Genomic DNA, 16855 nt, shown 5'->3' on the forward strand with positions numbered 1-16855 from the left:
AGGACAAGGCCACTTGAAGGGGGTAGGTTCAAAGCAGTAAAAGTAGGGCGTAGATTTGGACCCATCTTTTTTTTTTTTTTAACACTGGATCAACGTCAAGGAGGGCAACCCCGTTCTGAGTACCGAGCTGGATGGACCACTGCGATTTCTCTAGTCCTCTTGCTCTCCTATGGGCTACACTGAATTCTCTATGTGGCAATTTAGAATTCATCTCTCCAAGATGAGCATGCTATCACGACATTAAGAAACACTTTTGTTTTAAGCAAAAACGATGTCTATATTATTTAGCCAGAGGTAATATCTTGACATGTAGCATCTAAGCTTGTGCTCTGCTCTCTTAAGATGCTGAAAAGTAATTACCCTGCCACTCTGTATTTACAAACATCAAATTTCTTCTCGTTTTTCAAGAAATACTAATTTGGACAGGCACGTTGACCGACTCAGAAATTTACGGTGAATTACCCTTCTTGGGATGAAAGGGGAACAGCATGTATGCACAGCCGCTTGGGGCTAGTTGGACATGTCATGCCAGGGAGTGCATGGGGATTTCCATGCCCTTGTACTCCCCCCTCTCCCCGCCCTCAACACAAGAACTGTGAGAAGCTGCATGGCACTGCCATTCTCACCCAGGATTGGGACCCCTGCCCCTTTTCCCACCCCATCAAACCCTCTTCCCCTTTAAGGTCACCAAACAGGGTGAAGGAGGGGGGGCAGGCCAGCCAGGCCCAAGCAAGGGCTCACCTCAGGCTCTTTCAGCACTCTCCTGTACATTATATTTCTCTTGGATTGAACTGCTAGGCAAATACAGATAAAAGCTGCTAGTTTTCAACTATTTCAAAATTTCTCAAACGAAAAAAATTTGCATTCTTAAACTAATAGGCTAAAAATATACAAAATAGTATCGATTTATTTATAAATCTTAAAGTACTTAGTAAAAGTCCTTTATGATTTTCACTCTTTTCTTCATGGATTTGGAATATACAGCGGAATTTCACCAGAAGAAAAATTTTACAGAAACTTACCTCACTTTAATGTTTATGTTCTGAAAGTACGATTTAAAATATCAGCAATCAGGGTCTTTTGTTTTTGGTTTACACTGAAATGGATATGATATTTTCAATATTAATGAATATGCTCTTTTATGTAGTGGCAAAGAGGGTCAACAGTCCTTTCAAAAAGGAGACTATTTCGTTTCCTCCCAGCTTGGATTCGCCATACACGCGGTCCACAAAGGATATAGGGACCTGTTGAAAAAAAACTATAATTACTGGAAGAAATTAGGATTTAACACAGAGCGCAATATAATTAATGAGAACTCTCCAACAAAACTGGCCACGGTAACTCCCATATTTTAATATACCTACGCTAGCAGCCCAAAGTTTGGATTTTCTTTCGGTTTCTACAGATTTACTAAAGACAACCAAGGATTTGAAAGCACAAAATTAGATTAAATAAACATGTAGCATACCTAAAATGACCGTAGAGCATAAATTTATTTTCTTAGGTTTCAAGCTCCATTTCACCAAGTGGCTTTTACTCCAAATGTAAGCAAGGCCAGATTGGCATCCAAAAATGGTTCCTGAGCCACTCCCAAGGTGGCCTGAGGGGAAGAGTCGGATATAGATGCTGCCAGGTTTGGTTTCAGGGACCGGCTACAGCCTTGGGATAGACAGACGGACCCGGAATCCTTGACACCAATCTTCCCAGCCGAGACCTGAACCCGACAGCGATCCGGTACGACTCTCAACCGGCTATAACTACGGCTTCAGAAGTGCAGTTTCTGCTCAAAGAAGCAATGCTGTTGGTTTGGGGCCCTCTGATACCTAAGTGAGCTTAAGCAAGAACCGCACCCTCTCCATCTTTAAAACCCAAACAGGCTTGGCAAGGGCCTCAGGATTTTGGTGCATGGAGTGGCTGACGGTCGGTAGTCACTTAGATCATTGATGCTACAACCTCTGACTTTTACTGTAGAAAAGGTTTATTCATCCCAATGTGATATTGGGCTGCATTTAGATGTAGCATTAAAGGCGGCTAGGGATCATGTCATCTTATCCTCCCAAGCAGTTATTACAGTGCTCTGCACACAACTAATGCTCAATAAATGCTTTTGATGGGACTACTTTAAAATCGACACGTATTTTTAACACGGCTAACACTATACCTCTCCAATGGTGTAATCCAATTGTCTGGCTCGAACAATCATCTCCATTTGGAAGACGTATCCTTTGGAAACACATTTTTCCATTAATTTCTGTAGAACCTCTTTTCGATATAACCTGTGAAACAGAGAGACACTGATTTTATACTTCATTCTCAGATGTCCCCAGTTTTGGAGTTCATCTTATGGTCATTTGTTTGGTTTGAAATCCCACTAAATAGTTGTAAAATTGAAAAAATTACAGGCATTTTGGGGAAGCAGTATGGTCCAGTGGAAAAAGCACGGGCCTGGGTGCCCGGGGACCTGGATTCTTATCCCAGTTCCACCACTTACATGTGGTGTGACCTTGTACTAATTGCCTAACTACTCTGTGCCTAAATTCCCTCACCTGCAAAATGGGAATTCAATAGCTGCTCCTGCCTTCTTAGATTGGGAGCCCTATATGGGGCCTGATTATCTAGTAATAATAATCATAATAATAATACGGTATTTTTTAAGTGCTTACCCTACGCCAAGCATTGTTCTAAGTGCTGGGATAGATACAAGGTTATCAGGTTGTCCCACATGGGGCTCACAGTCTTAATCCCCATTTCACAGATGAGGTAACTGAGGTACAGAGAAGCAAAGTGACTTGCCCAAAGTCACACAGCTGACTACCCCAGTCCTTAAAACAATGTCTGCCATATAGTAAGCACTTAATATCACAATTACTGTAAATTGTTTTCTAGATATCTGTCAGTAAGCCAGGCAGATCCTACAACATGTGCTAGAAAATTAATTAGTGCTGAAGGAGGTCCAATATTTCTCATATTAGGTACTTTTCTTACAGAGCACCCACAATGGTTACAGTAGTGAAATCATCTGCTCCTAAGCATGTCATTTTATCTACTGTATATGTATATTTTAAAAGTATATTATTGACATTTTTAGTCTTAAGATTGATTAAAAAGGTAATTGATTATTCTTGCAGCTACTGACTGCAAGACACTGAACTTTGTGCTTGGGAGCATGAACCAAAAGCAAAATATACACTCCCTGCCCTCAAAGGACCTTACAATCTAGCTGGGGAAAAGTTAGATACAAATAATGAAAGCAAGAGGAAGAACAAGGATACAACAGGTAGTAGTATGAGCGTCAGAAAATGGGCTGAATAAAAATAATTGAGTGTGTGTGTGTGTGTGTGTGTGTGTGTAAAACCTGTATAAAAATACAATACTATCCCATCTCTCACATTCCTAGAATGCCAAAACTAGCAAAGTGCATTTTTGCCTGTCTTCCACCCGTTTTTCTTGAAGCCCCAAAAAAGAATTGCCCCAGCTCTTCTAACTGCCAGCTCTGCCCTCAGCACTTACCACTTTGTGACAACTGGCACCCTCTTTTTGGCAAGCTGTTCCCTTGGCAAATCCCCTTTATTCACTGATCATACCCTCCCAGTCACACACTCCCATTCAACGCATCTCTGAAGGAGTTGTGCCATCTCTTATTTGTTAAATCACTGCATCTTTTTTCTTTGGGTGGGGGGGTCTTTTTTTATAGAGCATATCTATATTTTTTACCTTTTTCTATTTCCGCACTATTTCTGATAGGCTTGTTTTTTCTCAAAAGTGAGAAAAAAATACACTAGGAAAAACTGAGAGAACCTAGGGCTTACATACTTCTTTTGCTTTTGGGTCTATTCCCTGTTTCTTCACTGATTAACACCCTCAATTTTAAATCCTTTTTGGTTTGCACCATTTCCCTTGTCTTTCCATTTCTAGACTGTTGATTTGCGGATAATTTAGCCCAAAGGGCCACTGCCAGATTGTTCATTGTCACATCAGTGCCTGCGGTTGCTGTCTGGGCATGAGATTGCTATAAGTGCCTCTTCGGTGAATAGTGACCTGGCCCTGACACACTAAAAAGCAGGGGCAGAGAAGCAGCCTGTCTCAGTGGAAAGAGAACGGACTTGGGAGTCACAGGTCATGGGTTCTAATCCCACCTCTGCCACATGTCTGCTGTATGACTTTGGGCAAGTCACTTAACTTCTCTGAGCCTCAGTTACCTCATCTGTAAAATGGGGATTAAGACTGTGAGCCCCATGTGGGACAGCCTGATCGCCTTGTAGCCCCCAGCGCTTAGAACAGTGCTTCGCACATAGTAAGCGCTTAACAAATGCCATCATCATTATTATTAATATTATTAAAAACATGGCAGGAAGTCATCAACTAGGCAGCCTGCATATAATGTGACTGTTTTTCATATGGAAAAACAAGGACTAGAAGCAGTGTGGCCTATTGGATGGAGCACGAGCCTGGGTTCTAATCCCGACTCCACCACTTGTCTGTTGTGTGACCTCTGGGAAGACACTTCACTTCTCCGTGCCTCGGTTACCTCACCTGTAAAACAGGGATTAAGAATGTGAGCCCCATGTGGGACATGGATTGTGTTCAACCTAATTAGCTTGTACCTAACTCCAGAGCTTAGTACAGTGCCTGGCACATAGGAAGCATTTAACAAATGCCACGAAAAAAAAGAGAGTACCTATCTAGGGGTCCCTCTGCAGGATTCGTGCAGTTTCCTACTCTTCTCCTTCACCCCTCTACTCGTTTCTTCCCCTGTCCATTTCCTCCACCTCATAAGAACACACGCACTATGGCATCAAGTCACACCAGTGATCTTTTCAACCCATATCTATCTCCATTATTGGCACCAAAGGAGGACTGGATGAACAATATGATGTTTTTGGTCCTAGACAGCAACCTTCATTGTTATGGATGCATCTTCCAATTGCTGTGTGGATTTTTTCCCCCCTCTAATATTCCCTTTTGTTCTTCCTCTACTCCTCTTTCCCTAGTTCTCTATCTGTCTCCCTTGCTATATTCACATCCCTCCAGCGGAAAGTGTCCAAGTCTGGGAGTCACAGGACCTGGGTTCTAATCCTGACTTGGCCACTAGCCTGCTGTGAGACTTGGGGCAAATCATTTAACCTCTCTGCCCAGTTTCTTCACCTGTATAATCCCCATTTTACAGAACTGTTCTCCCTCCTACTTAGACTTTGAACCTCTCATGGGACAAGAACTATGTCCAGCCTAATGATCTTGTATCTCTAACCTGTGCTTTAATACAGTGTTTGGCACACAGTGAACACTTATTATCAATGTTGTCTCTTTCTCTAGCTCCCCTCCTCATTTTCCATATTCACCACTCGAGCCTCCTATCTTGGCAGGGAGCACTGAGTACGTAGACACTTGGTTGACAATTTATTTGGAGAATTGGAGAGACTAGAGGGAGGTAAAGAATAAGTCCATCCCTGCCAGTAAAGGATCTGACAATCCACTCCCGTGGGACCACGGGAAAAGGGTGAGGCCATGGCCTCCTGGATTCTCTAGACTGTAAACTCGTGGATAGGGAATGTCTCAGCCAACTCTGTTTTACTGTAGTCTCCCAAGTGCTTAGAAGAGTGCTCTCACAAAGTAACCACTCAGTAAATATCACTGATGGATTGATTCTGGTGGATTCTGAGGCCTGGAAGGATCCTGTAGTTTAGGAAATGGCACAGGGAGCGGGGGGGTGTTGCTAGCAGTATCTATTTTGCTCCTTCCCAGAACCCTTTGATTCTCCATACAAGGTGAGGGGACTCTAAAGTTGCCGACTCTCTGTACTGTCATGAGTCACAAGGAGATGGAAAGGGAGGAACTGGCTTTGTCCTGATCCCCCAAATCTCTATTTCAGGGAGCTCTTTCAGTACTGATCAGTTAGTGGCTTCATTTACCTTAAAAGGACATTTTTCAATTTTTATTTGTTTACTGCCACTCCTATTTTTCAATCACCTCATGTAAATCCAATCTTAGTCTTGCACAGGGAACAATATATTTGGCACCTGTGCTGTAGACTCTAGCCAAGAAATGAGATTTGGGGAAGGCATTTACTGTACAGACACCTTGTTTGTGCAAGCCATACCAGTTTATGTTCAGTTCTCCGATTAGGTCAAAGCACACTACCACAGTAGTATAACCAACAAACAAAAGAAAGAACAAAAGCAGTACATGTTCCCATTGAGTATTTCATGTTTTAGCTCTTAAACTTGCACCTGACTAGGAATTTAGGCTTAAATCATTTATCATAATTAGATGATTAAAAAAAAGTACGGCCTCAAAATTGTTGGGATGGTCACAATGATCATTCCAGCAAACATTATTTACAAGCTACTACTAAACAAATATTAATGCTTAAAAAAAACTTTGAGGGAAAGGAAAATGAAGGTCTTGTTTTTGTTTTAGTTTACAGAGCCATGGTGAAAAACTGTTAAATGACTTTTCTAAAGCAAAAAAAAAGAGACAGAGAAACGTGGGTAGTGTCAAGTATTATCTAAAAGGATACTGCTAACAGTGGGGCTCTGAAAATGAAATGAAAATGAAAATTTCCCAACTGAAATAATCATAGCAGGGCTCTTCCAAAAACTTAGCTCATCAGGAGAGGGATAGTTCAATATCATTCATCTGGTCAGACTCAGACAGCATCGGCTAAACAGCTGCTGCTAAGTACAATTCTCCAAGGAGAAATAACACACAAATTACTAATTGGTGCAAGACAGTTAAACCTGGCAGTGAATTAATCAGCATTTACATTTTCTAATACTGTTAATAACATGTTTGGCCATCTGGTGCATTGTTTCAAACAGTATATTTAGTGTAGCATACCTATAGAACAGAAGAACAACTCCTGGAAGACAACAGATTGACTAGAGACACCCTTCTCTCCTCATTAATCGAAAGACTGTAAAATAAATCTTGCATACCTGAAACTTCCTGTTAAATCTGATGCTCCGGGTCTCAGCAGAACTTGGGTTATAAAGTTGGCTCCACGGCTACCAAATAAAAGTAAATTCTTTAGTCACAATTCAGGTGAAAAGTCAATAACGCATGTGGCCTATAATATAGTGAAAGGACACGAAAGCACTACTGTCATACATGTAGTATGGTGATTACTTTTAGACATATTGGGCACTTCTTAAATTTTAAAGAAGATTTAAGATTTCACTCATATATTGTTAATGCAGGAGTCATCTTCACAAACATCACGCAATATTATTCAAGGCCTAACTAGTTGCAATAGTAACATTACACATAACCGGTGTAAACAAGATGTAGGCTGAAAATGTCAATTTTTGTGGTTGAGGCACACGTTCTCTGTCCAACCTGATTACCTCCCTTGATTCGACCCTAGTGCTTAGTCCAGAGTAAGCACTTATATACTACAAGTATCACGTCTATATCTGCTACAATAGGTAAATAAAAAGATTAAAGTGATCCAGGCATCAGAACCAGTTTAGTCATTCTGTCAATATGATAGGACGTTTTTATTGTCATTCAAAATGTAGTAGTGAAAATTACTTCATTAAATAGTTCAGCTTTTTATTTACTTAAGAGGAGGAAAGAAAGGTCAGTGAAATCTAAGTACTCCATTGGTGTAAGATGCCTTGTCACTAAGCATAAGTATCCTAATAAGGGAATATCAATAATGTACACCAGGTCTGAGTAAAAACTATTCAGGACCATATGTAGAGCAAATTATTCCAAACTGATTTCATCAACATTGATCGTAATAGAAACTTTCTAAAGTATATGGTATTTTTCATTAACCAAAGTCTTTCAGGTCACCCAGATTACTACACAATTAACACAAAGTGATTTTGTAATGTCAAAAAATATTTACCATAGAACGAGAGTACTGAGAGTACTATATCTCCCTCACTGACTCCAAGGTCCACAACCCCCTCAACTATGTCAGACCTCTAACACCCTTCTGAAACCCACCCTAATCTCCTAACTACTACTTAGTTAGCATGATAGAGACCATGAGACATTAACTGCCCCAAGGGCTATCCTCACCTCCTCAACTCTCTTTCCTGCCCTCAAATCCACATTCTCTCCATTTACCCCACCCCCAACCCCCTTTCCCAAAAGCTCTTAAAATTAAACACTTCTCTCCAGGTGCTTTGGATCCCACCCTGCCCCCCTCCAGAAGCCTTACTCTCACCCATCTTCCCTCCGTTACCATCTTCCCCCAGGTTTCACACCTGCTTAAGCTTCTCTTCTTTGGATTCCCGCTGCACCTTTGAGCTATTACCATGTTTCCTTGCTCCCATTCTTGCCCAAATAACCCTGAATGGGTTGTATATTTGACTTCCTCCCTACCCACTCTCTCCTTGATACACTGAAATCCACCAGTCATGTCAACACAGCAGCCCCCCTTTCCACTTAGTTACCTATCAACTTACATTCTCCATTTATGTTTCCATTCTCGAACTCTTACCAGCTAAACCTCTACTGTCCCTCCTGCTTCCACTGTATGTCTAAGAGTAAGGTCTCTATCTGCTCCACTAGCATGTAAGCTCAAGAGCAAGGAATTGGTTCTCTTTCTTCTACCGTGCTCTCTCCCAAGCACCTAGAACAGTGCTCTGCCTCAGCTGACAAACCAACAAGTACCACTGAATGAATCAATACTGCAACAGTGAGGTCCCAAAGACACACTTAAGCTTTTCCAAAGACACAAGCTTTTCCAAAGACACACTTAAGCTTCTTGTGGGCAGGGAACGTGTCCACCAACTCTCTTATCAGCATGGCCTAGTGGCAAGATCAAGGGCTTGGGAGTCAGCGATCATGGACTCTAATCCCAGCTTCCCGACTTGTCTGCTGTGTGACCTTGGGCAAGTCACGTAACTTCTCTGTGCCTTAGCTACCTCATCTTCAAAATGGGGATTGAGACTGTGCGCCCCATGTGGGACAGGGACTGTGCCCAACCTGATTAACCTGTACCTACCCCAGTGCTCAGAACAATGCTTGGCACAAAGTAAGCACTTAAACATCATAATTATTATCATTATTACTCTCCTGAATGCTAAGTACAGTGCTCTGCCCACGGTAACCATTCCATAAATACCACTGACTGATTTGAGACAAATTTTTTTTCACAGCCAAAATGATGTAGAACACAAAAGTCCACTTACCTGATTATTTTTCTTTTCAAATCCCAACCATATACACCTCCATTTCCTTTATAGCGAGTACCAGAGACAATGTCAAAATTACCTTCTTTTTGCTTTCTGTAGGATATATAAATTAGTTCATGCATAAGAAAAGTCAATTGTGATACTGTTTTAACAGACTGTTTATATTGATATTTTTCAAACATCCAAGGGGTGGATGTGTGGTGTCTTCCAAACACCATTGTGTGTGGAGAAGACCAATACAGTATCTTTATTGAGAAACAATGTAATAAAGAAGATAGTTATACAACTGAACCAATCTACATTTAGAAGTATTTTTTCAATTTTCTTGTTAAATAATAACAGTCTATCAAGAACCTAGGTATTCAACTAAAGGAAATGTGCTTGAATTTCCAGTTTTCTTGGTACTCTTCTCACGAAAGAGATGGGACAGTTCCAGTCAAGCAGCCTCAGAATGGAGTGAGTCCAGAGGGTTATCATGGGCAGAAAAAGGAACCATGTAACAATTTTAGAAAGTTCTGCTGCCAGGGCAGGGTGGCAACAATGGTGTGTTCTATGGCTGGATTGGTTTATGCCAATCCAGTCTGGACTTTATAACATCAGAGAACATTTGTTTACACCAATCGTTCTCTGATGTTATACAGCCCAACTGACTGCAAGGAACTGCTAGAGAATTCAAGATTGGTCTGGGTGCAGTCTTTTCTTTTCAGCAAGGGGGACTAGTGCCCGGTTGACATCCGTCCAGAAGCAAAGCGGGTGGGATTTAGGTACCTAATGAAGCCGAGACACCCTATTAGTTAACCCCTGAATTAAAGTCTGGAACTGTACAAGTACCAATCTGACCACCCCAAGCTCACAGAAGAAGCATGGCATAGTGGATACAGCATGGACCTGGGAATCGGAAGCTCACGGATCCTAATGCAGGGTCTACCATGTCTGCTGTGTGACCATAGGCAACTCATTTCACTTCTCTGGGACCCAGTGACCTCATCTGTAAAATGGGGATTAATCAATCAATTATATTTATTGAGCGCTTACTATGTGCACAGCACTGTACTAAGCGCTTGGGAAGTACAAATTGGCAACATATAGAGACAGTCCCTACCTCCCACGTGGGACAACCTGATTACCTTGTATCAACCCCAGCACTTAGAACAGTGCTTCGCACATAGTAAGAGCTTAAGAAATACCATCATTATCATTATTACTATAATTATTATTCTCTAGGCCTCAGTTACCTCATTTGTAAAATGGGGATTGAGAATGTGAGCCCCACATGGGACAGGGATTGTGTCCAACATGATTTGCTTGTATCCACCCCAGCGCTGAGTAAAGTGCCTGACATATAGTAAGCACTTAATAAATGCCATCGTTATTATTATTATATGTTTGTACACATTTATTACTCTATTTTACTTGTACATATTTATTCTATTTTATTTGGTTTATATGTTTTGTCTTGTTGTCCGTCACCCCATTCTAGACTGTGAGCCCGCTGTTGGGTAGGGACCATCTCTATATGTTGCAAACTTGTACTTCCCAAGTGCTTAGTACAGTGCTCTGCACACAGTAAGCGCTCAATAAATACAATTGAATGAATACCACAATTATTATTATCAACAGGATACCCAAATCAAATTTCCAGTACAGACTCGAGATGTTTATAACCACACCTTCATTTTAACAGCTTATTTACAATTTATCTAGTTCAATTTTCCCCAATTTTACAGCACATTTAAGTTCAGACCTTTGGAGCTGTGTGGGGTGAAGATGTCATACTAGAGTGTAGGAAAGACTGATATGAGCTTCTACCTTTGTTCCCTTGAAATCCTGGAGCTCTGATCTCTCTTGTCTTTCAACCAAAAGAGAATCCAGCTGACTAGACAGAAAAGTACCTGGATGCTCTGGTATAATTTACATTATTTTTATCCCATGAAATATTGACATTGGAAACCTGTGCCTTTCAACAGTTATAACATTGCCCTTCCAAGTACTAAAAATGGTACCCACCTAATGAATTCCGGAATGAATTTTGGCTGAAATTTGGAAAGAAAAAACAAAAGTACAACATTAAGTCAACAGACCTCATTTAAAATATCTTGAAAAGAAAACAGAGGAATGATTCAAAAACTTACGTGATGTGATAGGTCGGCATCCATAATAATAATGAAGTTGCCGGAGGCATGTTGCATTCCATGAATATATGCAGTCCCTGGGGATAGCAGAAAGGTATTACAGGATGATCAGAAATTGACTATTAGAAAACAGAGTCAGACCATTGTAGGAGAAGAAATAATTCTGAAAATCATATGCCATTATTTAAAAAAAAACTAGCTAAATGATCTCAATATGTGAGAGGCAGGTCTCCCCAGATCCCTGAGTAAGAAGGCAGGGAGAGGTCTGGCTGAGAAGAGTCAGGGGAAGTTTTCCTTGGTGGCTTTCTTCCGACACTTTTGTCTGAGCTTTTAGTAGCCAACCAACAACTTTGGCAAGTTTTCCACTGAAGAGCTAAACTGTGCCACTGAAATCAATGAAGTTGAGTAATTTGAGATATTAATGCTCCGAACAAGCTTAGTTATCTAGGACTTCTTCCTTGCCTGGAGTCTGTGACTTCAGAGTTGAAATTTTTTTTCCTCCAGACTCAAAATAATTTTGATAATTTTTGTTCTTCTGCATTATCCGAGGTTACCAGGTTGCACCATGCTATCTGTGACCTATAAGCACAAACTCCCATTGTTCTCTTAAAATAGCCTACTAGATACTCTGGAAGGAAAAACACCTATGATCACCCTGAAACATGCCTTCATTATTGCACTAAAGAGCCTCAGATAAAAGTATAATATTCCAAGTCACCCTAAACCAGCCATTAGTTAGGTTATTATATTTTACCGATATTTCACACAACAATGATAGAGAGAAAATTACTTTTCCTCTGTAATCAAACATTAAAATCTTATCCTTGGGGGTCCAATCTCTACCACACCTCATGCAAACCCAAGAAGTGTTCCCAGTTATGTTGGTATATTTGCAGCAAATGGTGCTGTTGAGAGTTTGGCATTCAACACCCATACCCCAAGTCCCTTCATTCATCCTCCAGTAACGCCACAATTGATAAATCTGAGCAGGGCTGACCAAAATACGAACAACCCAACTAGACCTTGTTGAAGTGGGATGGGTCTTCGGGAAGCCAGATTTACTTAGCTGATGCCAGAATCTAGGACTAGTGATGTGGTCAAATGCTTTAATCTAGTCAAGAAAACCAGTGGAAAGGCTTGAGGACTGTTCTTGAACTAATCCTGTATGACACAGAGCAAACATTTTTTGGGAGGGGTCTGCTCTATTAATTGCAATCTAAATTCAAACTGCATACAATATTAGCAATATTCTCGAGTAGTCAGTTCAGTTGGCTTATTTTAAGATGGCAAATTCTAAAAATTAGCAACACAAAGGAGAAAAATAATAGCATTAGATTTCTCCCTTTCCAGACCTGCCACTTCATTAAAAACAAACCATTAAGATCACCTGAAAATTACAATCAGCAAATGATGGATTACAGCTTGTGTCCCTTCTCCAAGTGGCTAAAAACACCCACTCTAAAACATTTAGAGATTGCTAATCAAAATGGTAGTTGTGAAGATTAAGAAGTTTTACTTAATAACTTACCTAATCCCAACTTTTTTTCTCTGGGCCTCAGGAGCTGCAAGATTATAAAACAAGGATTTGATTTTATCCACTCATTAATATATTCATACTAAGTTTTAATTACTGTTTGTTTTTTTCATGTGACCAAAGCTCTGCAATATTTTTGAGTAGAAAGATGATTTTGGATCTATGCCCAAAAGTTTTCATTAAAAATGGAAAGCCTTAGAAAGCACAAAAAGGAATTCAAGACTATCACCAAGAATGAGGCATTCGTTCATTCATTCATTCACTCAATCATATTTATTGAGCACTTACTGTGTGCAGAGCACTGTACTAAGTGCTTGGAAGAGTACAATACAAGAATAAACCGACACATTCCCTGCCTGCAATGGATTTACAGTCGGGGGTGGGGATGGAAAAGACATTAGTATAAATAAATAAATTATAGATATGTACATAAGTGCTTTGGTGCTGGGAGGGGATGAATAAAGGAAGCAATTCAGGAAGATGCGAGTGGGAGAAAAGGAAAGGAGGGCTTAGTCAGGGAAGGCCTCTTGGAGGAGATGTACCTTCAATAAGGCTTTGAAAGCGGGGGAGAGTAACTGTCGGATTATTTCGGGCTATTTCCACTTGGTCACACTGCTTCCCAGCTTCTGTATTCCAATAAAAAGAAGCATCTTCCCTTTTTAGAGGTAGCTTTTCTACAGCTCCGATCTTGATTTCTGACATGAACACTACATTTACTCTCTCTGGATTTTTGAGATGTTTTATGAGTTTGTGTGATCATTTTATGACGAAAACACACCCAAAAAAGTTCTCTCTTCTCTGTTTCTTTTCCAAAATGTTTGCTTTAGTCAATGAAATGACTAATTCAGGGAAAACTGGGCAAATATTCAAGTCTGGGGTCTTCTCCAATGCAAATTAATAAACAGGGAAAAGAAACTCCTTTATACAGTGTACATGAAAATACATAAAAGGCCATATTTTTGTTGAGGCAAAAATATGTTGTTTCTTTTATCCACTGTGTGAAGTACATCCCAATGCAATTTACTTTTCACATTTGAAGTTGGTCCAATTTTGCAATTTCATTTCCATTGAACTCATCTGTCATTTTTTGAGACATATGAAACTAAATTCATACGGCACACTGCATATGCCAAACCTAAAAGATTCTCATTTTCGATGCTGGGAAGAATTTCCAAATTCACCATTTAATTGTGTTAAAAAGATGGGTCACTGTTTTACCTCACCCGTGGGCAGCTTCTGAGCCAAAGTAATGCTGAAAAAATGATTAAAAATGTTTTTCCTCACCAAATGGCCTTTCCTGCCCCTTTAATTAGTTATTCTGATTGACCTGATTAACTTGTACGTACCTCAGTGCTCGGAGCTTGACGCATAATAAGAGCTTAAATATAATCATTTTTCAAACATGAATTTGTAAATCCAATAAACTCCCAGTTTTGGTGTTTACGATTTACCAAAGTTTTTATTCTATATTGCCCAAAATATTATTCATGGAGAGTTATAGTATTTGCGTCTGAAAGCTTCTAGTCATCAACATTTCATTTTCATGATGGCCAAAAAAGAGCAAATATAATCAATACAGACCTAGTTGCAGGGGCAGGGGCGGCAGGGTGCAGGGGCTGTCCGGAGGACCTCGTTGGTTGGCATGGGCCGCATGTGGCCCAGGATGGTGATCACACTTGGGCGGGACGGGGGCCGCGGGGTTGGCAGAGGGCTCGAGGCACCCCGGCCCCCACCCCAACTTTCCCGGGAACAAATAAGGGCGCTTCTCGGAGGTTTTGCAGTGACCTGAGCCCTCCCCTGTGCCCCCAGCCCTTTCCTGCACCCCGAGCCCTTCTGTGCACCCCCATCCCACGCACCTCCTCCAAGAGGCCTTCCCAGACTAAGCCCCCTTTTCCTCAGGTCCCCCTCCCTTCCGCGTCACCCTGACTTGCTCCCTTTGCTCTCCCCACCCTACGGCACTTATGTATATATGTTTATATCTATAATTCTATTTATTTGTATTGATGCCCGTTTACTTGTTTTGATGTCTGTCTCCCCTGCCCAGACCGTGAGCCCAGTGTGGGCAGGGACCGTCTCTATATGTTGCCAATTTGCACTTCCCAAGCGCTTAGTACAGTGCTCTGCACACAGTAAGCGCCCAATAAATACGATAAATGAATGTAACCTGTCTTTAATTGCTTCAATCGAGGCTCTTCCCATCGGTCATCAGACCTTTAAATTAATTATTGGATCTCAGAAACAGTTCCCCGGCAAGTAAAGCAGAGAAGACTGGTCCTTGAGAGAAGCCAGAAGGGGAATAAGTGCAAGGGCGAAGAGGAAAAAAAAAAATGTAGGTAGGCTAGTGGGGAAGAGAAAGGAGGAGCTGGCTGGCCAGAGCCAGTGAGCCAAGAGTCACTGAGGAGGGAAGAGTAGCAGAGTTACTACTGGGCAAGAGAAAGCTAGTGGCAGAAAGACAGGATCAGGGGCAGGGACTGCAATGAAAGGAGAAACACTGATTGGGCAATGACAAAGACAAGGGTGGAGGATTTGCTTGGGTGCAGACAGTTTCTGCTAGTTAAAAACACTTAGCTAGCAGGGCATGCTGGATATGTCCTATCGCAAGTAGCCACAAACATGTGGCCTTGGGGTTGGTATTGGCTGAAAAGCTTCTAGACCGCTAATTAGGAAATTGCTCTCTCCAGTGAAAGTCCCTATTGCAGTAAAAGTTAAAGAGATAAACAATCACAAGAAGTCCATGGAACATGTTCAGAAAGAAAAGAATACCCTTTACCCTTCACCAAACTATGCAGATACATACTTAAACTCTGTCCCCCAGTACAGTAAAGACTGTTTGTAAAGTGGACCACAAAAATGCACTCGTTTCAGGTAAAAGTTTGTGATTCACGTCACTGATTGATAGTAGTTACTGAGTGCCTGCCAACAGTAAAGTAGAACAAAATAATCAATCAAGTATCTATTGAGTGCTTACTGGAACACTGTATTAAGCACTCTGAGTCCTGATACAAAAAAATAGGTAGAAAATGTTCCCTGCCCACAAGGAGCTTACAGAGAGACTTGAGGGGGAGGCAAGAATTAAAATATACCTAAGAATACATCAGAAGCCAAACACGTTTCCTGCCCTCAAGGAGTTCACGATCTACAGGGGGATGCAGCGGGAAGAAGAACGCGGATAAAATATAGTAGGACCTATATGGGCATGAAATAGCTGAATGCAAAAATTGAGTACACATTGAACCTAGTTAACTACACTGAATATTAGTTAATTTGGAAATCATCAATGAATATACTCAGCATTATACCCTTCTTAAAACCCATCAGCATATTTTAATTTCTCTAAATACATCCTGAATCACCACTGAAAACTGGATCCCACATGGATGGGCTTTTATACATCACCAGGTCAGTCCCGGCAGCTAAACACACTCAATTCCAGGTACTTGACCTTCCCTCATAACTAGTGAAATGCAGTACTGGGGACAAATATAAAGAATTCAACATAACTCACGATTTTCTCTGACCCATAGATCTTCTCCAACTGTTCTGCAACTTCCCGCGTCCCATCTGGGCTTCCATCATCAATGATTATAATCTCATAGTTGTTGCCACTGAAATAAAATTGGGAAAATAATTTAAAAAATGGCATAATGATAATTATGGAAAATACCATTTCCAATGAAATGAAAAAAAATCTGAACTAGTCAAGTACAAATCAGCGTGCAGTTGCTGTACAGGTAAAAATTGAATACTGGCCCATTTCCCTCACTGCTCAAGCTGCAATTACTTTACAGAAAATAAAATACAAATATTTTGTTTCTTCAACAAATAGCACTAGCTGAATTATGTCATTTGTGGAACGGTAAAGAGGCAAAACTTCATTCAAGAAGGGCTCAGATGTAAAGATGCGGGTAAGTATTAACATACAAGCTATCAAAATTAAATTATGGATGTCATGCTCATAAAAAAAAAGAATTGGAAAAAATGATACAACAATCAATTGTGGCAGAACTAGTTTAAACTGGAGGACCCCGTTGGGAGAAAGT

General features: G+C 40.8%; 1 protein-coding gene across 1 annotated transcript in view; it reads right to left on the minus strand.

The window, feature by feature from the left end:
• Positions 1-1014: 1014 nt before the first annotated feature.
• Positions 1015-16855, minus strand: part of DPM1 (dolichyl-phosphate mannosyltransferase subunit 1, catalytic) — a 28881-nt gene continuing 13040 nt past the window's right edge. The window contains exons 2-9 of the mRNA XM_038750026.1: positions 16321-16420; positions 12810-12843; positions 11282-11358; positions 11157-11182; positions 9147-9242; positions 6936-7004; positions 2162-2276; positions 1015-1244 (exon numbers count right to left, since the gene is read on the minus strand). Of these exons, the coding sequence (XP_038605954.1) occupies positions 1140-1244; positions 2162-2276; positions 6936-7004; positions 9147-9242; positions 11157-11182; positions 11282-11358; positions 12810-12843; positions 16321-16420 (622 nt within the window). The 3' untranslated portion in view covers positions 1015-1139. The remainder of the gene's footprint in view (positions 1245-2161; positions 2277-6935; positions 7005-9146; positions 9243-11156; positions 11183-11281; positions 11359-12809; positions 12844-16320; positions 16421-16855) is intronic.

This window comes from Tachyglossus aculeatus, chromosome 8 (genome assembly GCF_015852505.1).
Source record: "Tachyglossus aculeatus isolate mTacAcu1 chromosome 8, mTacAcu1.pri, whole genome shotgun sequence".
NCBI classification, from domain to species: Eukaryota; Metazoa; Chordata; class Mammalia; order Monotremata; family Tachyglossidae; genus Tachyglossus; species Tachyglossus aculeatus.